This window comes from Gopherus flavomarginatus, chromosome 9, assembly GCF_025201925.1.
Source record: "Gopherus flavomarginatus isolate rGopFla2 chromosome 9, rGopFla2.mat.asm, whole genome shotgun sequence".
NCBI classification, from domain to species: domain Eukaryota; kingdom Metazoa; phylum Chordata; order Testudines; family Testudinidae; genus Gopherus; species Gopherus flavomarginatus.
In genome coordinates, this window is record NC_066625.1 from 88581159 (window position 1) to 88605056 (window position 23898).

Sequence of the window (23898 nt, forward strand, 5' to 3'; positions counted from 1 at the left end):
TTTTTTGATTTCATCCCCCTTTTCCCATGATGAGACCAGCCTGGAGACGTTAATTGGGATTCAGAATGACTAGCTCCCTGCTTCTCACAAATGGAACCTGTTGTCAGTCTCTGGTACTGGTCAAAGACTTTTCTTTCTGTGCACTCTAATTTATTTAGGTTTCACTTAATCCTTTTCAGAGTAGTTACTCGGTTACATACGTTCTAGAAAAGGCTCAGATCTTTCATTTGTCATTCCCAAAATAGAATTATATCCTTTGTACTCAAATATTATAGGTAGCCAGTTAATTAATTAATGTGATTACCAGGTAGGCAAATGGAATTTACCCGCCATTTTTTCTATTGTCAAGAACAAAAGAAGGCAACGGATGTAAGTTTGTTGTCACTTGTTTCCTCAGAATGTAGCTCCAGACTGTTAAAATATCTTCTAATGTAGAGTGAACGAGACCGTGGGTAGGGAAATAATCCACTCCTTTCCCTGACAAACCCACCCATGCACCTATTCGCTACACCAGTACTGACTTGGACTCTAAGTACATTCTGTGGGTGGCATACCCGAGATCACTTATTCACTGATGCTTTGAAAACTCCTGCACTCCTGTCTGGGTCTGTGCTGGTTATCTACTATGTATGTATCTTGTGAACCTTGTAAGCTATACTTGTAATCTCTCATCACTCAAGCCTGACCCCAGGTATACAATACCTTCCTTCTTAACTTCTGTAGATTTGATTTTAAACATTAGCTTTCATACAAGTTTTTATGCCTGTAAAACGAGCAGCATTGATTAGAAACTGGAATGCTAATTACTTCCCCCACAATTGGAGACCTTCCATTTAGAGTAGCTGCAGCAACTCCTGGTGCTATGTTGTCTGTGACAGACAGCCAAGGTTAGAGGGCTATACAGTAGCTATTCAATCGCTGTTGACCTTCTCTGGGCTTATAATATACCATATAGATTGCAGTAGTGAGCTGTAGCAGTGCAGGGACAGTATATTCACAAAGCAACATTGGACTTGTAAACCTCACTCTGTATGGCTAGTGTTTTACACTAGCTGAGCTCTTTTTGAAAACTCAAAATAGCAGACTCCACAGCACGGAGTAGTGGAATTATCATTACCTGCCATTGCTCTATTCAATTGCAGATTCTCTCATTTTCCCTTCAGAGCATTTCCAGTACACAACTCTTGTTTAGCATTTCCACAGCCCTGCAGTTAATAAAAAGAAATTATGGTTATATTGTCTCGAGCATTGAGACCTGAAGGGATTTACAACATCCCTTCTGGCCCCAAGAGGGCTGCCTATAGGCTTGTGGAGGGTTTTTTGTTTTAAATGAGAAGAGGAGATGTCTGGTTCCAGCTGAGCAGTATATGGAACACCAGTTGATTTTTAGCAATGTTAGGTGTTGTAAAGTCAAGAAAGCATCTGTATTGGACGATGCACCTAATGTAAGCTGATTTAGTATAATCTATAATTAAGTGTGTTCTAGCAATGCATATTGGTCGTGAGTAGGCTTGGAAGGATTCGATTTTTACTGGTGAATGTCAGTAAGCATCAGTTTCACTGCACATACACAAACCAACAAAAATATATTTCTATCAATGATAATCAAAGTTACAGATAGGCATAGAAAGAAAAATGTTTGAATTAGGCTCTTTACAAATGGACTAGTGAATGAATAGCAAAAATGGGGATGATTTGATGATTTAAGGATATTTAATAGGATATTTTAAGAAAATGACATTGTCATGTTGGGGAGGTGGGGGGGATCTCCTGGAATAGCTTCTGTCAGAGTTGGCAACCCTACACATGGTGTTTCTTGGCTTCCTGGCTCCAATGATTCCTGTGTCTGGCAAGTGGAAGGAACTTCTGCTGGATGCCCTGGGTCTCAGTCAGACCCAGTTCTTTTCTTCAGTTGAATTTCCTTGGGTGAAATCCTGCTCCCTTACGTCTGTTTTCTGGAAGCAGTTGGGAGAGTGGCACACCTTTTGTTTACATTTACTTGAAAAGTAGCCATTAAAGGGAGTGGTTACTGACCTTTGTGCATTCAGTGCGTTTGAAAGTAAATCATACCCCTGAACTACAGCCCTAGTGCTGGTCTACACTGGAGGGTGCGGGTGGGTGGGTTCAAACTAAGATACACAACTTCAGCTATGTGATTTGCGTAGTTGAAGTTGAAATATCTTAGTTTGACTTACCTGGCCATCCTCACGGCAGCGAGTTGACTGCTGCGGCGCCCCCCGACAACTGTGCTTACTCCTCCTGCCGAGGTGGAGTACGGGCATTGATTAGCAGATCGATTTATCGCGTCCAGGTGAGACATAATAAATCGATCCCCAATACAACGAACACTACCTGCCGATTCGGCCGGTAGTGTAGACGTACCCCTAGTGAAGTTTTTTTGGTAACACTGGCTGCAGTCCAGACTATTCACTAGACAATTTTGTACACTTAGATACCTAATTTTGAAGCTGCAAATACTTGACTTAGTAGCAATTGCTGCCTTTCATATATTGGTAGGCAGACCCATTGCTATGCGTAACCAAGGTGAGGCTTATTCGGGAAGTTAAGCTTTTATTATATTTTAAACATTAACTTTAATAAAAAATTTCAATCTCCTTTTAACAAGTGAGAGAAAGAAAAGACACATATGTTGATGTGCTTTGTGGGAGGAAGTTCAACAAAACACCAAGTTCCTTCAGCTCTGCTGTGAGCTTTCTGATTTCCGGTTTTACAACTCTTTTAGTAATGCAAGAGTGAACTGCTAATTTTTCTTTCTTGTGGTTTGACTAAACAAGAAACACAACACATTAATTTCTTGTAATTTTTGGTTTCAACTTTTATTTGCACTTGGTAGCCCTTAAAAAAAATCAAGCATTCTGTAATCTAAGGTATCCATATTTTCAAGTCTAGTGTAGTTTCTAACCAAGCTGTTAGTTTTGCAGCTGCAGGAGATGGAATTTTAGTTTTTCAGTTTAAAGTATAGCAGATTGCTCAATCTCTATGCCTTGCTATCTTCAGAACTGAAATCTCGCGTCTTACAAGGCACTTCAGTATGGAGTATGCATGTCTTCAAAGGCATATCTGCTGCTCCCTCTGAATGGGTCCAGCAATGGCTGATTGTTAGATGTTTCCTGTCCAAGACGAGAGTAGGATTTTTATATTTAAGAGTGAAAGCTTGTGCCAGAAGGAGCTATGGCCCTAGTTTAACAAGCGCTTAAGCACATGGTTAACTCAGAGCATATGAGTAGGCCCATTGTCAAAGTAAAGCATGTGCAGAAGTGCTTTGCTAAAGTGTGTGTGTGTGTATTCAGTTTAGGTTGTGTACACATCTAAACACAAAGATTTGGTGGTTGCCATTATAGGGCTTGTTATTACCTTGAATTACCTAGCCCTAAGGCTTTGTTTGCATGTCTTAAGGGGCAGATTCCCATGCAAAATGAAGCCTTTTTAACTGCCCCAAACTCTCATGCTTGTTATAGAATTTCAGCCACTTTCATGTCCATATAGGCTGGAAATATACTTCACTTCATGAGGCTCCTTTAACTAGCATTGTGATATTCTTGTAAAGGGTGCCTTGATAACAGTAGTTATTTAGGGCCTGGCTACACTGGAAACGTCAAAGTGCGGTGCTTTGAAGTGCAAGTGTGGTTGCACCTGGTAATCCACTTCCACAAGCCGGCAAGTCAGAGCGCTATAAAATGTAAGTGTAGCCAGGCCCTTAATAGCAGCTAAGTAATCCTTATGAGTATCAGTGCTCTGGGGATTGAGACCAAAAATTTCAATGCAGATTTAAGTACCTAAATAAATCAAGTGGCTCGTTCCCCCCGCCGCGATGCTGAACATCTGCAGATCCCACTAATTTCAGTGGGATTTCTGAATGCTCATCACTTCTGGAAAAACCAAGCTGCTCATGTTTAGGTGCCTAAATAGAATCTAACTTTAGGCACCCAGGTTTGAAAACTTTGGACAGAGTTTAAGGGATGCCTGCCTTAGTTGGCCTCTTAGAAAGGGTGCTCAGTGAAGAACTTGGGTTGTTTCACAGTTATTTAGCCGTAGTGCCAAGGGGCATCAGTCAAGTTGAGGCTCCATGGCACTAGTATTGTACAAAAGTATAGTAACTTACAGCACCTGCTGCAAACAAACATACCATGTAAAAGACAAGATCCAGCTGGTGGAAGAAACAAACAAATGGAGTGTTGGGCAGTGAGGAGAGGAGGATGGGGTAACAAGTATCAATGGTGGTGTTCATTCTTGACCTTGGAAGTTTGCAGAGATTGTATTCATTACTCAGAAATACTGTAATGCATGCTTTAAAAAGATGTAAAGTGTAAATAACTGTTGATCCAGTTGCATGGAATTTCCATTGCTTTCTTCTGTATATAAAATATGTAATGGAAAGTTGTAAAACGTATAATGTTTACACAAGTTAACTGAAGCCCTTAGTCTTTCCCGTCTGTCAGTATCATTTGCATTTAGGCATTTGTTCAACAAGTTGTTTTCGTTGTTGTTAAATTTAGGGTTTTTTACTTTAAACTTTTAAAAATTGATTGCTAAAAGCTCAGTGTATATAAATGAATTTGAGATTGCAACAAACTGACCAAAACTTGAAATATTGAACTTTTAGTGACAATATATGTCTTGCAATTACAGTTAGGTAATGCTTTGTCTGCACAGTGACAGATTATCTAGTTTCAGAGGGGTAGCCGTGTTAGTCTGTGTCAGCAAAAACAACGAGGAGTCCTTGTGGCACCTTAGAGACTAACAGATTTATTTGGGCATAAGCTTTCGTGCACTAAAACCTACTTCATCAGATGCATGGAGTGGAAAATACAGTAGGATATACCTACCTACTGTATTTTCCACTCCATGCATCTGAAGTGGGTCATAGCCCACAAAAGATTATCTAGTGCCGTTTCATAGCAGCCCAGACAAATGGGATTACCTTTCTCCTTCAGAGAATCTAGGCAGAAACCAGAGGTCAGTTTCCATGAGAGAGAAGACTGATTTGCACGTTCCTTTAGCAGCTTTCATCCAAAGATCTCAAAGGACTTCACAAACATAAGCTTACCAATGTCTGTGAGAGAAGTGTTACAAGACTCTCTTTACAGATGAGTAAAATGAGGTACTCAGATTAAATGATTTGGCCATGGTGTTAAAGTGAGTTAGTGGCAGAACAAAGAAAGGAATGTAGGAGTTTTGATTGCCAGTTGCTTATTAAGTGCTAGACTGTTCTGTTCCAAGCTATCATGTGTTCTTGCCTTTCTTATGTCTGGGCAATGTATGAATGAAGCCAAATATTCATCTGTTCAGGTGTCCAGTTTGCTCTGTGGACCCTTGTGATAGACACCATAGCGATTAGTGGCATCCTTTCCCTGTAAGTGGTTGCATTCGTCTATGGCAAAAACAACGAGGAGTCTTGTGGAACCTTAAAGACTAACCAATTTATTAGAGCATAAGCTTTCGTCGGCTATGACCCACTTCTTTAGATGTGTGGAGTGAAAATTACAGTAGGCAGGCTCCATACATGTGAAGAAGTGGGTCATAGCCCACAAAAGCTTACGCTCTAATAAATTGGTTAGTCTTTAAGGCCACGTCCAGACTAGGTATTAAAATCGATTTTAGATACGCAACTTCAGCTACGGGAATAATGTAGCTGAAGTCGAATTTCTAAAATCGAGGTACTCACCCGTCTGGACGGCGCGGCATCGATGTCCGCGGCTCTCCGTGTCGATTCCGGAACTCCGTTCGGATTGATGGAGTTCCGGAATCAATGTAAGCGCGCTCGGGGATCGATACATCGCGTCCAGACTAGACGCGATATATCGATCCCCGAGCAATCGATTTTAACCCGCCGATGCCGCGGGTTAGTCTGGACGTGCGCTAAGGTTCCACAAGACTCCTTGTTGTGTTTTGCTGAAACAGGCTACCCCTCTGAAATTCTCCTATGGCAGTGATCAGATTCCAATTGACTCTATCCTATGTTCTGTAGTATATGTGTGCATTTAAATAGTTGTGGAGAATAAAGTGGAGCAGAGGATAGAACATTCAAAAGGTGCTGCCTCTAATACTTCTTTCTCTGATTAGAGAGGAAGGGAGAAGTTTAGTGCCAAGAGAGGGATTTGGCGATAGTGGTGGGTTAGCAAGAGGGAAGTATATATTGTATGCAGGATGTTGAGGATTGCAGTGGTGAAGCTGGTTAGGGATATCTTGTTGTATGTTGGTCCTGGTTAGGATTCAATCTTTTCTTGCCCCTCCCCTAGGATGATTGCATGTGGCAGCCTTTCTTTGGTACACTGGACTGGTACAAGAGCATTTGGTGAAATCAAATTAAGAGAGAAGCAACACATATTAGCCTTCACTGTGAATTTCTGTTGATTTATGTTGCAACTTTAATCCTATACCAAATACTTTCTACTTAAGGTCTGCTATAGTGTGGCCAGGGAGGTTGAAGTGTTCTCCTACAGGTTTTTGTACATTGCCATTCTTAGTATCTGATGTGTGTCCATTTATCCTTTTCCATAGAGGAAAAGAATAAATGGACACAAACCAGATATTAGGAATGGCAATGTAGGAGAACACTTCAACCTCCCTGGCCACACTATAGCAGACCTTAAGGTGGTCATCCTGCAGCAAAAAAACTTCAGGACCAGACTTCAAAGAGAAACTGCAGATCTTCAAAAGCAAAGAATCCTGTGGCACCTTATAGACTAACAGACGTTTTGGAGCATGAGCTTTCGTGGGTGAATACCCACTTCATCAGATGCATGCATCTGACGAAGTGGGTATTCACCCACGAAAGCTCATGCTCCAAAACGTCTGTTAGTCTATAAGGTGCCACAGGATTCTTTGCTGCTTTCACAGATCCAGACTAACACGGCTACCCCTCTGACTCTTGCTGATCTTCAGTTCATCTGCAAATTTGACACCATCAGCTCAGGATTAAACAAAGACTGTGAATGGCTTGCCAACAACAAAACCAGTTTCTCCTCCCTTGGTTTTCACACCTCAACTGCTAGAACAGGGCCTCATCCTCTCTGATTGAACTAACCTCATTATCTCTAGCTTGCTTGCATATATATACCTGCCCCTGGAAATTTCCACTACATGCATCTGAGGAAGTGGGTATTCACCCACGAAAACTCATGCTCCAAAACGTCTGTTTGTGCCACAGGATTCTTTGCTGCTTTAACTGAGTACCTGTATTTCAGATGTTTGCTCAAGTGGTAACATCCACAAGATATTTAGCCTGCACATCTTAAAGGGATTACATAAGTTAAATGGCCCATCAAAGAACACTTAACTCACAATGGACCATGAGAGGTGCCTATCTACACTTAATGGACTTCTTTGAAGTTCTCACTAGGGTATGGATGATGGCTTCTGCTATGACTAAGCAAAGCATTCATGGACATGACATGTGGCTTGCCCATGTGACACCGAACACCTTCTTGTTCCCTGTAATTTTCCACAGTGAGAACAATCGGTTTCCCTTCACTTGGCAGAAGCTGTAAAAGGCTCTTCAGACATCTGCATTTTGCCTCTTTCCTGCTCAGACCTCTGGACTATGAACTTATACTAATGGGAGCATTTTAACCAGGGGACTGAGGACCTTCCAAGGATTTGGAAGCAACCAGAGACTTGACTTAAGACACACAGGTACAGGGCTAGCTCTGCTCTGTCCCATCTTCTGCTCTTATTGAGTGCTCCCTCTCAGCTGTTTAGTCCTCTTGCTTTTACCTGTCACTGGAATCCTGCCATTCTTAGACTTGGCTCTAGCCTAGAGTACCTTGTGCACTAACAGTGATTACTCATAAGAACAACCATAGTGGGTCAGACTAAAGGTCTGCCTTCCGACAGTGGCCAGTGCCAGGTGTCTCATAGGGAATGAACAGGTAATCATGAAATGATTTGCTCATTTCCAGCTTCTGGCTAATAGCCATTGATGGACCTATTCTCCGTGAATTTATCTATTTCTTTTTTGAACCATGTTATTGTCTTGGCCGTCACAACATCCCTTGGCAAAGAGTTCCACAGGTTGACTGTGTGTTGTGTGAAGTTATACTTCCTTTTTGTTTGTTTAAAACCTGCTGCCTGTTAATTTCATTTGGTGACCCCTAGTTCTTGTGTTATGAGGAGGAGTAAACAACACTTCCTTCTTTACTTTCTCCGCACCAGTCATGATTTTATAGAGCTCAGCAATATTCTCCCTCAGCAGGCCCAACTCAGTTTGGAACCTTTATTAATAAAAATACTTTGTTGCCATAGCACCTAAGAGCCCCAGTCATGGACCAGGACCCCACCGTTTTAGGCACGGTACAAATGCAAAACAAAAAGACTGTCCCCAAAGAGTTTATAATCTAAGTATAAGAGGCACCACACGTAGATACAGACAGATGGGAGAGTACAAGGAAACAGTGAGACATTATTGGTCAGTCTGTGCTCTCTGCACACCAGTGACCTAACTGTTGTCATGTTTTTTGTAGGCATTACAACAAAGGAGAGTTTTAAGGAGGGATTTAAAGGAGGATAAGGAGCTAATTTTGCAGATGTTTACAGTGAGGACCTCTCAGATGTGAGGTGGGAGAAAGCAGGAAGGTTCTTGTTTGAAAACTTAACAAGTGGTTGTTGGAGGCTGGCCTTATGGGCCAGTTGGAGGCAGGAGTGGTCCCCAGTACTGAATGCGAGAGATGAGAGGTATGATGGGCCTGAAAGTGCAGCCAGGCCACTTATGTTTGATGCAGTAGAGAAATGGGAGCCATTAGAGCAGTGGTTGTCAACCTGCAGGCCGCTTGCAGCCCATTCAGCACAGAGCTGTGGCCCATGTGACATCCTCAGGGCCATACAGGTAGTGTGTATATATATTGTGTGGCTGTGGCCCACATAACACACAGAGAGCTGCATGTGCAGTCCACAATGATAAATATGTTGAGAACCACTGCATTCGGATTCAGAGAGGGGTAAGATGGTAGAAGTGATGGGCTAGGAAAATTATCTTTGCTGCACCATTCTGAATCTTTATGAGCGGCAGAAGAATGCATTTCTCAATGCCTGGGAAAAAGCTGTTGCAGTAATCAAGACGCACAGTGATGAGAATCCTGTGACCAGACTTTCAGGAACTGTGACCAGTGGTTAATACAGTGACCAGGCAGCTTTCTTAAACCAAACTATTGTTGAATCTTAACAGGAACACAACAAAACATAAAAGAAAAAGAACTTCAAAACATTAAAACGTCTATATGCATGTCTGTTTTACCTAGAAACTTGCTATGCTTTGGCAGAGTGCCTAGGCAGGTCCCTATTTACTCCAGGCCTGTGGGGTCTGAGAGAATCACTTCTGATCAGCGGTTCGCAACTACCACTGTTCTCCTTCCTGGATAATCTCACTTCCCCCACCAATTTTTTTTTGCTTCCAAGGCTTTTGGTTCTCCCCTGTCTAGCAAGAGGATCCTAGTTCATAAACTGGGCTTGATAGGGGTTTGGAGGTGGGACAGCAAAGTGAATGGGACTGGACTGTCCCTAAGATCTGGTTAAATGGGTAGTTATCTGAAGTTATTGTCCTCTTTCCTGCCCAAGTGCAGCAAATCCCTTCTTGAATTAACCCCTTGTAGTTATCTGTTACATACTCCCCTTATAACTGTCTGTCAGACAAACAGAACATAATATTCATAAGTTATTACAGAGCATCTCCAAATCAGTCACACTGTTCGTATCTGTTTGGTCCCTTAGTAGTTATTATTTTGTATTCTTCCCAAGCTTGCTAACTAGGAAAGACATAGTCTCAGTAATCTTGCGCCTTAAAATGAGGACTGTTCATAAAATTACTTAACACATTTTTTTTGTTGAGTTTCAGGATCTGCCCAAACCCTTGTAACATTTTGTAACACTGAAACAAACACTGTCATGCAGTGTTAAAAGTACCCACCCATCTCCTAATGCATTAAGTAATTTTATGGACAGTATCTTACATCCAGACTGAACAGAAAACACAATTTTCAATATGTTCACCTTACTTTTTAAAATGTATCAGTTACTGGATTCCTTCAGAATTTGGCTGATGTTATTTCACTAATAGTGTGACCACATGCAGCTAGTTGTCCAGTTCGGAAGCTGACTGAGAAGTGAAAAGTTTTGTTAGATCATCTGTTAGCTTTCTTAGAATTTTTTTTAAGTGATGCCTTAATATATCATCACTCTTGTTTATTCATGGTGTTTTTTGTACTATGTATTTAATGTATTTTGTCTATTATAAGCTGATTCCACATGGTCTTTTTTATTCTTGGTTCACTTTTTAAAATATGTTATGTCAAAAGCAGAACCAGTTAAGACAAATTAGTAAGAAAAAGAATATTATGAAGACTTACCAAATACATAAGTAGAATGAGGAGATCCAGTTACTGATGAAACTCAGAGGCACGGCATGGCACATAACTACATTTTGAGTTAATACAAAGGCTTTGCATTCTGAAATGTGAAGAGCTGAGATACAGTGAACTAGATCAGAAGGAAGAAGTTAAAATTAATTTAAAATAAAATTAATTCCTGTATTTTTTTTCTTCATATGTAAGGAAGAGAGTTTGAAAAGAACCAGCTACAGACACTAATGCTGAGCTTAGATGCCTGGGTAGACAGGTGCAGTTAGTGGCACAAAGTCACCAACCACAGTAATATTTTGAGGCAGGATTGACCTTCAGATCTTGCACTTGTCCTTCCTCAGAAAAATTTGAATGTGGTAGTTCTAAATGGTTTAAATGAATATCTTGTGTGACGGGATCCCTGGGGTGCAACCTGGGATGGTGGGACAGCTGTGCCCTCTTAACTCTCCAGCATTGGCCTTCTCTCACAATGCTTTGCTAGTGAGAAGCAGCAAACCCCTCCAGGTGCTGTTATCACTCAGCACAACTGCATGTGAAGCCCTACACCTAGTTAGACTGCATGAATGGTCCCAGAACCACTCATGAATCACACAGAGAGATGCACCAATTGAATCCCCCCAGCTCCCAGCCTCGTACCTCAGGAATATACCGTCTTGCACTGCAGTGCAAGTTTATTAATTGGTTCACCACTTTATCAATGGGAAGTGGATATACAACAACCTTTGCAAAACCTGAGCAGATTTAGCAAACATTTCAGGCAAACTCACTGGTAAAGATAAACAGTAAAACAAGTTTGACTATAAAAGATAGATTTTAACTGATTATAAGTGATAGGCAGAAAGTCAGAGTGGTTACCAAAATAAAATATAAGCACACAGTCTAAAGTCTCAACCCTATTAGACTGGACAACATCTAGATTAAGAGTTTTTCTCACCCCCCTGAATATTGCAGTTCCTAGTACACAGGTTTCACCCCTTGAAAACTGGGCCAGTCTCCTCTGTTGTAGGAGTCTTCAGTCTTCTCAGTGTCCGTGTTGCTTGCAGCGTGGTGGGGAGAGGGTGGGGGGGAAGAAAAGGCCCAGCCTAGGGCCCCTGTGTTCTGTTTTATACCCTTAGTGCATGTGCTTGGAGAACACAAGTCCAGGCATGTCTGGTGGGTATTGCTGAGTCCCCAGGCGAGGTTGAGCAATTCCCTTGGTGTGGCCTTACGCCAGGTGAGTCATTGAGTTGCAACTCCCTTGCTGGACAATGGTTGTTGATGGTGGTTTGATGCCCGTCTGGGCGTTGGTTATTTTCCTTGCTGTTGTCTCTGGGGAGCTAATATCTGGCTGATTCCCCAACTGACAGCCGTATAACACAATCTCATAACTTCATGTGCACTAATGAGATACATATTTAGATAGAACAGTGACTTTCAGCAAATCATTACCTTTCCCCTCATACCTCACATGGCATGCTTTATATGCAAAATCATAATTATATATAAATGATGAATATGGGGGTTACAGGGCGCTCCCTCTGAGGTATAGTGTGTCACATCTTGTTTAAAGCTCTCTCTCATGCATGCATACACAAGACACCCAGTTGGACATTCTACGTGTACATGTATTTGAACTTAAACGCTTCCTAGGTTGTTAAGAGTTCAAGACAATCATGTCATTTAAAAAGTGACTATGACCTTGATATTACAAAGTTATATAAATGCAAATATACAATTGTGGTCTTTGTTACCTATTAGAATATATTAATTTTACAAGGTTAAATTCAATTAATAGAGTGCCCACTGAATTCTACACTTTGACATATTCACACTTAAATGCTATTTTTCAGATGGACAATCTCCTTACTAATAGTATCAGGCACAGTTTTGGTAGGTCACATCCAAACTAATATTGGCTTTAACCAACATACTGGCCTACATAGTTTCCTGCAGATGGTGATGACAGTGATGATCATTTGCTTACTGCTTTGTCTGACTAGGATTCTGAAATCTTTTTTTAAGGTGGATAGACTTATTTGAAATGGCTTCTGGACCAATTTTCCTTAATTCATAAGAACTCTTCCTTTCCATTTGCAGTTAGGTAACATTCCTGTGATTATTACAGCAATTGCTTACATGGAAAAGCAATATTTGGACAATGTTGTTTTGCACCTGGGAATGGGGAGAAGAGCCTGCAGCTTGTGATCAAGCACACCTTTGTAGAATAGATCACTGAGAGTCTGAAGCCCATATTTTGGGTGCTACTGGTTTATCAGATGCTGATTTCTGCTCAGATGTTGGGATGGAGTGGGTATTCAATTGATAACTAAGAGTAGAAAAAACTCATTCCATGTTTTCATTGCAGTTATCTTGGAATACAAACTGACAATAATGGTTTAAAAAAGCAAAAACAAGCCTAATTTTTTTCTTATCCCCTTTCAATGTATGTTTAAATCTAGGTAATGTTCTTTGATTAAATAAACTAATTCTAAATTTTAAAAAAGACCGTTTAAGATTTTTATGATTGCATCAGATATTTTAAGAGTTTTGTGAATTTGAGGGATGATAGTTTCCATAAAATAACATATTTTGGAACTAAATCAATTCAAGCAAAAGGCATCCATTCTTTTATAAATGCGCCATGGCTATAGCATATGGAGAAGTTCGACTTATGGAAGCTCCCATGTCAGCACAGAAGAATGTACTTCTACATTTTAAGATAACAATTCGGCAGAACTGGGAAGCACCATGAAGTTGAACACAGAGGATTTGAAGTTACTTTTCAAGGTCACAGGCCTGTGTATTTTTGCTTAGTAAAAAACAAAACAAGCTGTTGGACTGAAAGAGACTTGCAAAGAAGGGGGTGGAAAATTGAGTTTATGGTTTGAGTTTTTTTGGTTGTCTTATTATGTAGAACTGGAGGATGGATGGACAGAAAGAGCATATGAGAAAGAGAGAGAGACAGAGAGAGTTTTTAAAAATGCTTTTTTCTGTTAGTTTATTTCACCCACATTCTACATCTAGGTTTCACATTCGCTCTTGCAGCACCACCAGTCTATCAAGCTGAAAGCTGAGCAACTGAGAGGAAGAGATTTCTAGCCATACTGTTCTAGAACTTTGTTTTTGCTAACACCTATTTAACTTCACTGAATAATTAAATGTTGGATAAAGGAAGCCTTTGTTAAACATTCAACACCTTTGTCCTTCAATTAAGGTGTTGCAGCTTACAACAAACATCCCTGAGACCTTCCAGAGCTTCTCTAGCAAAACCAGACTTGAAATTTCTAAGGTAAAAAACAAGCAAGAAATTTAAAAATCAGAATAAGAATTCTTCAGGCCACCTTTCGTATCTTCAAAACCAGAAACAAAGAGAAAAAATTCTTCACTCCTCCTCCCCCCCTTTTATTTTTAATCATCTTTTGCAGGGCAGCATATTGGAATGATTGGCTAGTTTATCTTGGGTTGAACAGAATAGATCACTTATTAAACTGTTTTTATATCTGGCTGTGGTGTGTTTGTGTAATATACATGGAGTATAAAAATATTTTGTTTATATTGTACGTTGTGTGCATTGTATTTATACTTTTCCAAAATTCAAAAATTATCATAGCTGTGATTGATTTGGATCTTGGTCTTTGAACCAGAGTGTGCTATCTCTAGTTTGGCAGAGGAAGAAATGGAATTCTGAGTTTTAAAAAGAATAACCAGCATGAGTTTGGGGTTGGTAGGAATGATTAGCAGGGATAGTTAGCTGTTAGATTGATTTTATGTGCTAGAACCCTAATCCTGATTGATCTGTGGGCGCTACCATAATATAAATGTTTATTAATAAACATTGTCCTACTTTACATATGTTTCATCTCTTTAACCAGCCAGGATATATCCTGGTGATTTCTGTTAATGAAATTGATTTAGTATAAGTGACAGGAAGGTAGATGAACACACAGTTTTTTCTGTTTAAAGTCGTCTCCATCTCCCCCACCCCAATAAAAAAAGAAAAAGAAAAAGCTGTTACTGGTGTGTTGTCTGCTTATATCCATATGGCTTTATTGGTTGCCTGCACACAAATTTTAATAGTGCAACAGTTGTTATCCCTTGTAAGTACTGTTCATGGTATGTATTGAACAAAGTGACGGCTCAATAAAATATCTTATAAATGAACTATTCTGCATGTTGTCAGTGCGCACACATGACACTACCCAACACCTGTGATATTGACACAAAATAAAGATCTGAATGTAGTTTAAAGATGTCACTGTGATGTTTAGAATCCATCAAATATCTGCATAGTATCCATTTTATAACTGGACCCAAGCTGTGGATATATTGTTGCCTTACTACTGGTTGATCCTTCTGGTATCCTGTTAAACATCCATGGTTCCTCAGGAATGAGTTGGAAGTGCATGGTACCAAAGTAGAAAATTATCAAACTGGTAGGTGTTTAAAACACAAAGCAGGAGTTAGTCATCAGAATGTGATACAAATGGTTAGAAGTAATTTAAACTGAATGTTCTGTTTGTTATAAATTGTCCTCTGATACTATGGTGATAATCATGTTAAAATTTCCTAGATGGAGAAAATAATATATATTTATATTTTAAAGCAAGCAACTTTTAGTGTGCAGGAAAGGTACCATTTTTAATAGCTTTGCAGTTGAAAGTACTTTATCCACAGATTGTACAGTCTGTGACAACACAGTGATCCTTGCAGTATCCTTATGCAAGGGAGAAGTTGCAAACACAAGCCTGGGTAGCTTAGAATTTCATTTACTCCTTCTTCCCCAACAGGTGTGTTGATACATGCATAATATTTATTTTTTGATGGATCCAATGTTGAAAGATTTATATTTTAATAAATTAAGCACAACTGTTATGTCTGAGTTGTTCTACATCTCACGAAGCGTGAGTGTATAATATATATTGTGGTTTTGATGGGAGCTGCTCGTCTCATTCAACTGTAAATTCTGTATTTTTCTCATGTATATAATTACTGTACTTTCACAGACTAATTCAGGAACGTATAATGAAAATGAGTCGAGAAAAAATGTGATCATAAAGGCTTCTTTGAAAAGCATTTTCATTCATTTTGTACTTAAAACCAAATAATAGTCTTGACAATGTTAACCTTATTTTATTTCTCTAAGACTGGTAGATAGAAAATGCTCTTTCTTCAGTTGCCTTAATATTATTTTCATGAAAATGTTCAGTTATTTTCTTTAGCTTTTATAAAAGCTTTAATAAAGGTGTATATTTAGGTGCCTTTGAAACAAGTTGATAAAACAAATTAGCAGGTACTTTTAACACTATATCGTGTGTGATATAAATATATATATATTAAGATATTTTAGTTTTATTCCAAAGCAAGGTACCATGCTACATGTACTTTCTATATTGCTGTATTTTATAGTGATGCTGTCTTGTTTATTTTTCTAGCATCAGATAATAGCCAGCGATTTCGAGAAACCTGTTTTGCATTTGCATTGACACCGCAGCAAGTGCAGCAAATCAGCAGTTCAATGTAAGTGCATTTCTATAAATCAGAGTAGTAGTTCTGAACTCTGAAACTGAATCAGTTTACAATATCTTCAAAAAAGACCAAAACAAACTCAAATCTGTCTTAATACCCAGTAATATACTAGGCGCTTCACAGAATACATACAGAATACACAACCCTGCCCAAAAGAGCTCATAACCTGAATTTTAATGATGTGACGAGAGTGACAAAGGGTGGAGGAGGAGGGGATGAGCATGATTATGTGATTCCTCCTTTTAAGCATGTGAACATGCTCGTGGAAATTTTTCTTCCAATATATAAAACCAAAGAAGATACAGAGATTGAGAATATTGATTCAGTTATTATGGTCAACATGATAGAGATGAATAGTTCAGAAGTGGTTTAAAAGAGCAGAGCGTGATAGTTTGACAGACCAGAAAAGGAAAGTGGTTCATGAATAGTGGCAAAGATGCAAAGTGTAGAGATAGTGGTGAAATAATGGGCCACAACTACTGGCAAGAGGCTTAATCCAGTGTCCTTTATAGTCAGTGAGCATTTGATGAGTCCTCAGGTGTTAAATCTCCATTTTGGAGGAGCGTGCCAACACGAGATGAAGTATCCCAGATTATGGTAGTGTACTCACTCATCAGAGCTTTGCTTTTCAGGTTTTGTTTTTAATATGTGCCATATTTTTAATTTGTACATGTCCTATCTTTGCTAGGGACATTTCTGGGACCAAATGTGACTTCACAGTACAGGTCCAGCTAAGGTACAGTATTCATACAATATAATCTTGGGGCCAGTGGAGTTTTAAATATTTGGGAATATAAACCTTATTATGACATCTCCCTCTAATGTGTATGCTCCCTAGTAAGTCATTACTGCTCTTTCAGGGGCTATAAGGGAAGAAATAAGTCTAATCCTGCTGTATTCGAACAGTGGGGGAAGGAGGCATAGGAAGGAGCTGACTCCTGCTAGAAATCCCAGCCTGGGGCTACTGCAAAAAGAGTAGACTATAGCTATTTGCCCTTGCTCTGTGCAGCTTTCCAGAAGCTCCTCCTGACTCTCCATCCAGTCTGTCAGCAGCCCTAGAGGCACTCAGCTGTGACCACTGCTTCCCTCTGTTTGCTGTTGTAGGTTGTGCTTGTGCTCTTCTCTGCCCCCTTCAGGTCTGTTGGATATGGTGCCTGGGCCTCCCTCAGCTAGATCTAGAGAGGAATAGAGAGTGTTTTCTGGCATGGTTTCTGTGGGGTGCTATTGACTTGTTCAACTGGTGCAGCTGCCAAGCATAGCAGCTCCATTCCCTGTCTCTTCAACCAGGGAGACAGGAGGTGGGGAAATCATAATCAGTCTGTTTTGGGTTTACTGACAGACTTACCATAGTTTGGTTTGGTCCTATTAATCTCTGTATTTTAGAGGTTTTTCTGAATGGATAGTGAGAGTCCCATAGCAGACATCTAGAGAAGCTAAAAGGTTACTTTTAAATCTGGCCTATCAGTAAGGCTGGCAAGTATGAGGTCTTGAGGATCTACAGTAACCTCACAGGACAAAAGAGGGTCTGTCTTCCAGCAGAAAACATGCCTTCATAATACTGAGATTACCATTATCAGAAACTGTCTGAACTGAGGTAGAAGATCTGACCTTGAGCATCAGACTAACACTGGAAGCCTTAGCTGCTGCAGCGTGGCCTGCTTATCTTAGATAAAGGAGGAATAGTTGGAGAGGTAGCATGTATTCTCTCCTTTGCAAAAACCTTGGCTTTTAGTAAGTTGAGGTCAGGCAGAGATCCAGGGAAGAGAAACTGGGCAGACACTGAAGGATTTTGGTAGCAGGAACATGCTTTGTCTCATAATGAGCGAGTCATAGAAGCAAGACACACATGGAGGAACCTAGAGCCCTCTTCATCCAAACAAGTACTCGTGCTTGGGGCTTTTCTGCTGTTGGTCACATGGCAATATAGAACAACCCAATAATTCCAGACTTCTCCATCAAAGCTAAAGATTTAATTCTACATGCTGCTCAGACCGTCATCTGAATCTTCTTAAACACACATACATAATTCAGTAGCAAAAATACATTTCTAGTAACATGAAGTCCTTTAAGAACGTAAGACATTTTAAATGTGAAAGGTGATCAAAACTCTTTGCATTTAGGTTTTGTTTATCAGAAACCAGTTGTCCACAAGAAGATCACTTCCCACCCAATCTGTGTGTGAAAGTAAATGGGAAACCATGTAGCCTTCCAGTAAGTAATAGAGATTGGTTTGATTTGTATCATGTGAGTAGTTCAGCTAAGGATATATGTTTGCCTGAAATATCATAAGAATAGTGACTTCCATGTTTTTTTAATGCTTGTTTTGACATGACGGTGGGGGGAGTCCGATTGTTGGGTGAATGAACTGGATAAAGAGTTAGGCAAACTGTTCTTGAAAAGTGTAACCCTACTGTGAAAGGGAAAGGGCTCAGACCTAAGTACCCAGTTGTCGAAGGGTATGTCTACACAGCAGTTAAATAGGCAGGCCCATGTCAGCTGACTTGGGTTCACACTGGTTGTAAAATTATGGTATAGATATTCAGGCTCAGGCTGGAGGCTGGGCCCTGGAATTCTCCCCACTCGCTGGGTCCCAGCCAAATGTCTACACCACAGTTTTACAGCCCCACAGCCCAACCACTGTGAGCCTGAGTCAGCTGACCCGGGCCTGCCATGGGTTTTTAATTGCTGTGTAGGCGTACCCTTGGTGTCCCCATACAGATAAATATTATAAACTAAATTTATAAGCCTGGTTCTGCAGTGTTGAGCTGGTTCCTAAATATCTGTCTGTGATTCTGTAACTTTTAGCATGATTTCTAGGAATTGTTACTATGACTGTTGCATAGTTTTTTGAGATTTACCATGGTAAACTTTCAACATTAAGTGATGTAGAATGGCTAGCATAAAATTCCCTAAATTTAAAAATTTGCATTGGGAAGATGAGATTGATTTTTATATAGTTTTCAAATTGGAATGGTGTTAGCAATTCTAAGATTTAGATATTTGCTACTGATTGCGTTTTTAAATACATAGGGGGGAAAAAAGCAGGTTAATATACCTCCACAAACAGTGCATGGCATTTTTGTTAGGAAAAATTAGATTAAAATACACCTCTACCCCGATATAACATGACCTGATATAACACAAATTTGGCTATAACGTGGTAAAGCAGTGCTCTGGGGGCGGCGGGGCTGCGTGCTCTGGTGGATCAAAGCAAGTTCGATATAATGCAGTTTCACCTATAACGTGGTAAGATTTTTTTTGGCTCCCGAGGACAGCGTTATATTGAGGTAGAGGTGTATGTCTTGTAAAGGGAAAAATGAAAAAATAATTGTTTCATTTTAGGGCTATCTTCCACCAACCAAAAATGGTGTTGAACCAAAGCGACCTAGCCGACCAATCAATATTACCTCACTTGTCAGATTGTCTACAACGGTACCAAACACCATCGTCGTTTCATGGACTGCAGAAATTGGAAGAGTGAGTTACTATTTGGTCAGATCTATGTATTAAAGAAAAGTTTTAATCATCTGTACTTCAGCATACGTTAGAAAGCTAACAAGCAAGCTTAATTGGTGAGAAAAACACGTATGGAATATAGTAATGGGTAACTAAGGGTGTTCTGTTTCCTCTTCCCCCACCCTACCGCTTTATGCCTGTGTGCTATAGCATGTTACCTTAGATCAAAAAGATTTGTAATGCCGGCCTACCAGTGCATAACGCGTTGCATGGGGGAGTGTTTCTTAACTCTGAAAATGCAGAGGTAAATCTTTGAAAGTATGAAAACTCAGTAGTGCATGTGGGGATTTAAACTTGCCATTTAACGCTTCAATTCTCACAGCTGTATTTTATCCACATACTTTATTAACTGTACCGTTTTTGTCTTATAGCATCTTTGGAGGAAGGGGGAAGGGAGGATGTAATTACTGTTTTTAAATGATTGATGTTCCATTGAAATTCTATCCATCTGGAATAGCCTGTGGAAAGTATTTTTTTTTGTTAGTCAGTCCATGAGATGCAATCCTTTTATCAGCGATCAGTGCATTGAGAATTTGTGTGTGCGTGTTCACGAAGAAAGCCAGATATGCTTAACAAAATCAATGAGGACCTGAGAAATGCTGATCAGATGTGGCTTTGCTACTGACACTCATCCTATTTCTCTAGAGTCTGAGAATTAGCCTGAGATGTAGTGTCATCTAGTCCAAGTGTGGACTAAAACTCATGATTCATTGAAACAGCGCAGAAAAATAGTTATTGCCCATCTGCGCACAAGAGTCAGGTATACAATATCACTCTTGTATTTTCCCCCTATCAAAATGGATTTAAGTTGAAGCACGACAAGATCTCCAGTTAGATTATGGAACAGGTGCTTGCTGAACGCTGTTTTTAAAACTACTGGCTTTTTAAGGAAAAAAAATAAAAAAAAACAAAAACAAATGAAGCCTCAAAATGTCAAACAAGTTTCCAAAAAAATTCACCTGCTTTAGTTTATTGCAAATTATTTCTGTCTATTGGTGATATATTGAAAAAACCAACAACATGCTGCTTTTTATAGTGAAGTAGCTGTTTTCACAAAGTTTTCTGGGTGTAAATGGACATTTGCTATAACTGAAATTGCATAGCTGTATCTGGGAAAAGCTTTTGAATTTATAGTCATCAAAAGTAGAAGAGTAATGGCAAATAAGCTCCAATATATCTAACAAAAATGATTAGTCAGATCTTTTCCCCACAAGTAGTAATGCTTCGTAATTCTATTATTTGAGATCCTGCCAATAAATCAGAAATTAGTTTTGTTTTATGGATGTGCCTGGTAGATAAAAATTGGGCATTTGTTCTTTTTAAACGTTAGGTTACATGTCTCAGCTGGTAGAGAATACCTTTAGTGAAGTTCTAATTGTGGTTTCTACACAATCTGCTTTCCAGAGACTTCTGTGAACAGTTGCCTTGGGCAAGTACCTAGCTTTGTAGATTCAAGCTGTCAGTAAATAATTTCACAATGTTAATTATCATTTCCCTAACTTCTATCCTAATTGAGGCATTAAACACGTTAAAGCAGTAGAGGTTTTTAATGATGGAAGCATCTCTAGCAAGAGTAAAATATTTAAAATAATGTGATGTTTCCGATATTTAAATGGTGAAATTTTATGGTATGTATTATTCTTGAAATCATAAGTGGCTGGTAAAAATATCCTTTTGGGGGGGCGTTTAGGCGACCCCTTGCTCACCATGCAGGTGGCTGCTTCTGTGCTGTGGGGCTGGGTCCAGTTACCTCAAGATCGTTCCCCAGGGATGCTCACCCCATCCTAGTGAAACTTCCTGGGAAGTGCCATTTGAGAGCCAGCACACTCAGTTGGGGCTGAGGAATCTAGTTCCACGTGCCAGGAATCCAGCACTCAGGCAGGGCCATCCCTACACCATTCCCCAGCTTGTTTCTGGCCCTGGCTCAGTCACATGGGAGGTTTTTCCTGTTGAGCTGGGTGTGTGTGCAGACATGACGTGGCTCAGAAAATACATTTTTGGGGGACTGAGTCCCCTCTAGCCCTCTCTACCTGCCAATTATTGTTGAAGTCCTTTCTCATATTTATCATTTTCCTAAACAAATAACGTGAATGGCTTATGGATCCAGAAGTGGGGCTTTGCCCTCAAAGAATATTCTTAGCGTGTGTTTTCTGCAATAAACTATTTAAAAGAACCTGATTATTCTCTATTTTAAGAAAATAGTTGTTAATCGTGCTCAAGTTTAGAGAGAGAGAGAGAGAGAGAGAAAATTTTATACCACGTGGTTTTGAATGTGGTCCTATCATGCAACATGAGGACACAATTTTTTTTGCCCTTGGTGTTTCTGCTTGTACTGTGTGGTTTCATAGCCTATTTTAAAAAAGACAATGCACTTTCTTATGATAGGATATTGTTAATATGAAAACCCCAAAATAACTTTAAAAATCTAAAATCTTCACAACTGTAGTTTTAGTTTGTTCTCTTGGCTCCAACAGTAAAACTGGTTGCGGGGTTCTGTAATCAACTTCCCTTTCAGAGTCTGTGCCTGTAGAGATTGGGTTGTAAACACTGCAGAGAATACAAAGGTGGATTGTTTTGTTTTTTTAAAGACCACTTGCTTCAAATGCAGTTAAATGAAATATGTTCATGGAAGCATGTCTACTGGTCTTCGGTTTTATAAAAGCTTATTTTTCAAAACTTGAACTTTAGACCAAATTTGACGTGACTGTTTCCCTTAAATGTGTGTGTAGTACTGCACTTTGCCTTAATGCTATTTATATGAAATTATCCTTTATAAATTGCTTGTCGACAAAATGCCCCAAGTTGCACGTTTGAAATTTTGAGAAGAGTTATAACTGTGATGTTAGAATAGCTGAATGTATAACTTCCCTTGTAACTGGCTCTAATCTCAGGGCAGGTCCAGACTAGAGCTTTAAATCGATTTTAAGAGCTCTAAATCGATTTAAAGCTGTAACCGTCCACACTACAGAGTGCATAAAATCGATTTTAAGGGTCCCTAAAATCGATTTTGGAACTCCATCTAAACGAGAGGAGTAACCCCAAAATCGATTTCTTAAAATCGATTTTATGATAGTGTGGACGGACATCGAAGTTAATGGCCTCCGGGACGTATCCCACAGTGCTCTAGTGGCCGCTCTACACAGGTAAAGGTACTCTTCTGCTGGCCAGGTAAACAGGAAAAGCCCCGGGAACTTTGAAATTCCATTTCCTGCTTGCACAGCATGGTTTGCTCTCGCGTTCCCCGGACCACCCAGCAAACCGCAGGGAAGGAGACCTGCTTGTTCGGGGAACGCGAGAGCAAACCGGGAAAGGAGACCAGCTTCGCCGCGGTTTGCTCTCGCGTTCCCCGAACCACCCAGCAAACCGCAGGGAAGGAGACCTGCTTGTTCGAGGAACGCAGAGCAAACCGGGAAAGGAGACCAGCTTCGCCGCGGTTTGCTCTCGCGTTCCCCGAACCCCCCTGCAAACCGCAGGGAAGGAGACCTGCTTGTTCGGGGAACGCGAGAGCAAACCGGGGAAGGAGACCAGCTTCGCCGCGGTTTGCTCTCGCGTTCCCCGGACCACCCAGCAAACCGCAGGGAAGGAGACCTGCTTGTTCGGGGAACGCGAGAGCAAACCGGGAAAGGAGACCAGCTTCGCCGCGGTTTGCTCTCGCGTTCCCCGAACCACCCAGCAAACCGCAGGGAAGGAGACCTGCTTGTTTGGGGAACGCGAGAGCAAACCGGGGAAGGAGACCAGCTTCGCCGCGGTTTGCTCTCGCGTTCCCTGAACCACCCAGCAAACAGCAGGGAAAGAGACCTGCTTGCTCGGGGTTCGGGGAACGCGAGAGCAAACCGGGCAAGGAGACCAGCTTCGCCGCGGTTTGCTCTCGCGTTCCCCGGACCACCCAGCAAACCGCAGGGAAGGAGACCTGCTTGTTCGGGGAACGCGAGAGCAAACCGGGAAAGGAGACCAGCTTCGCCGCGGTTTGCTCTCGCGTTCCCCGAACCACCCAGCGCGAACTGACTGTGTGCCGTTTACAGGAAGGGGGGGGGGATGAAGCTGTACCCAGAACCACCCAGGACGGGGACTTTGATCCCATCATGCACTGGGCTAGTAACCCATAATTCCAAAGGGCAGGGACCCGTGCAGGAACTGTGGGATAGGTACCCAGAGTGCAACGCTCAAGCAAAAGATGGACGCCAGGGAAAATGGACGCTCAACATCGATGTAAGTACCTCTAGTGTGGATGCACAAAATCGATTTTATAAAACCTGCTTTATAAAATCGATTTTAAGCACATCGATTTTAGGCTGTAGTCTGGACGTGGGCTCAGTGGAGCTTGTGATCCGCCTTGCTGCTTCTCTACTAAAGGCTAAAATCCTGGTCCTGAGAACTTCCTAGTACCAACTAAGAACATAGACACAATGGATTTTCTTTAGTCTGAAAATGTTATGCCACCATTTTGTAGCGATGGTTGACGTTTAGGTCCTCCTAATCGCTGAGATGATAAATTTTATATGGT

The 23898-nt window shown here is 40.7% G+C and overlaps 1 protein-coding gene across 1 annotated transcript in view; it reads left to right on the forward strand.

The window, feature by feature from the left end:
- The window catches only part of PIAS1 (protein inhibitor of activated STAT 1), a 78568-nt gene that overhangs the window by 39413 nt on the left and 15257 nt on the right, over positions 1 to 23898 (forward strand). Inside the window, exons 5-8 of the mRNA XM_050967564.1 lie at positions 15785 to 15869; positions 16567 to 16614; positions 17999 to 18089; positions 19221 to 19355. Coding sequence (XP_050823521.1) covers positions 15785 to 15869; positions 16567 to 16614; positions 17999 to 18089; positions 19221 to 19355 — 359 coding nt within the window. The remainder of the gene's footprint in view (positions 1 to 15784; positions 15870 to 16566; positions 16615 to 17998; positions 18090 to 19220; positions 19356 to 23898) is intronic.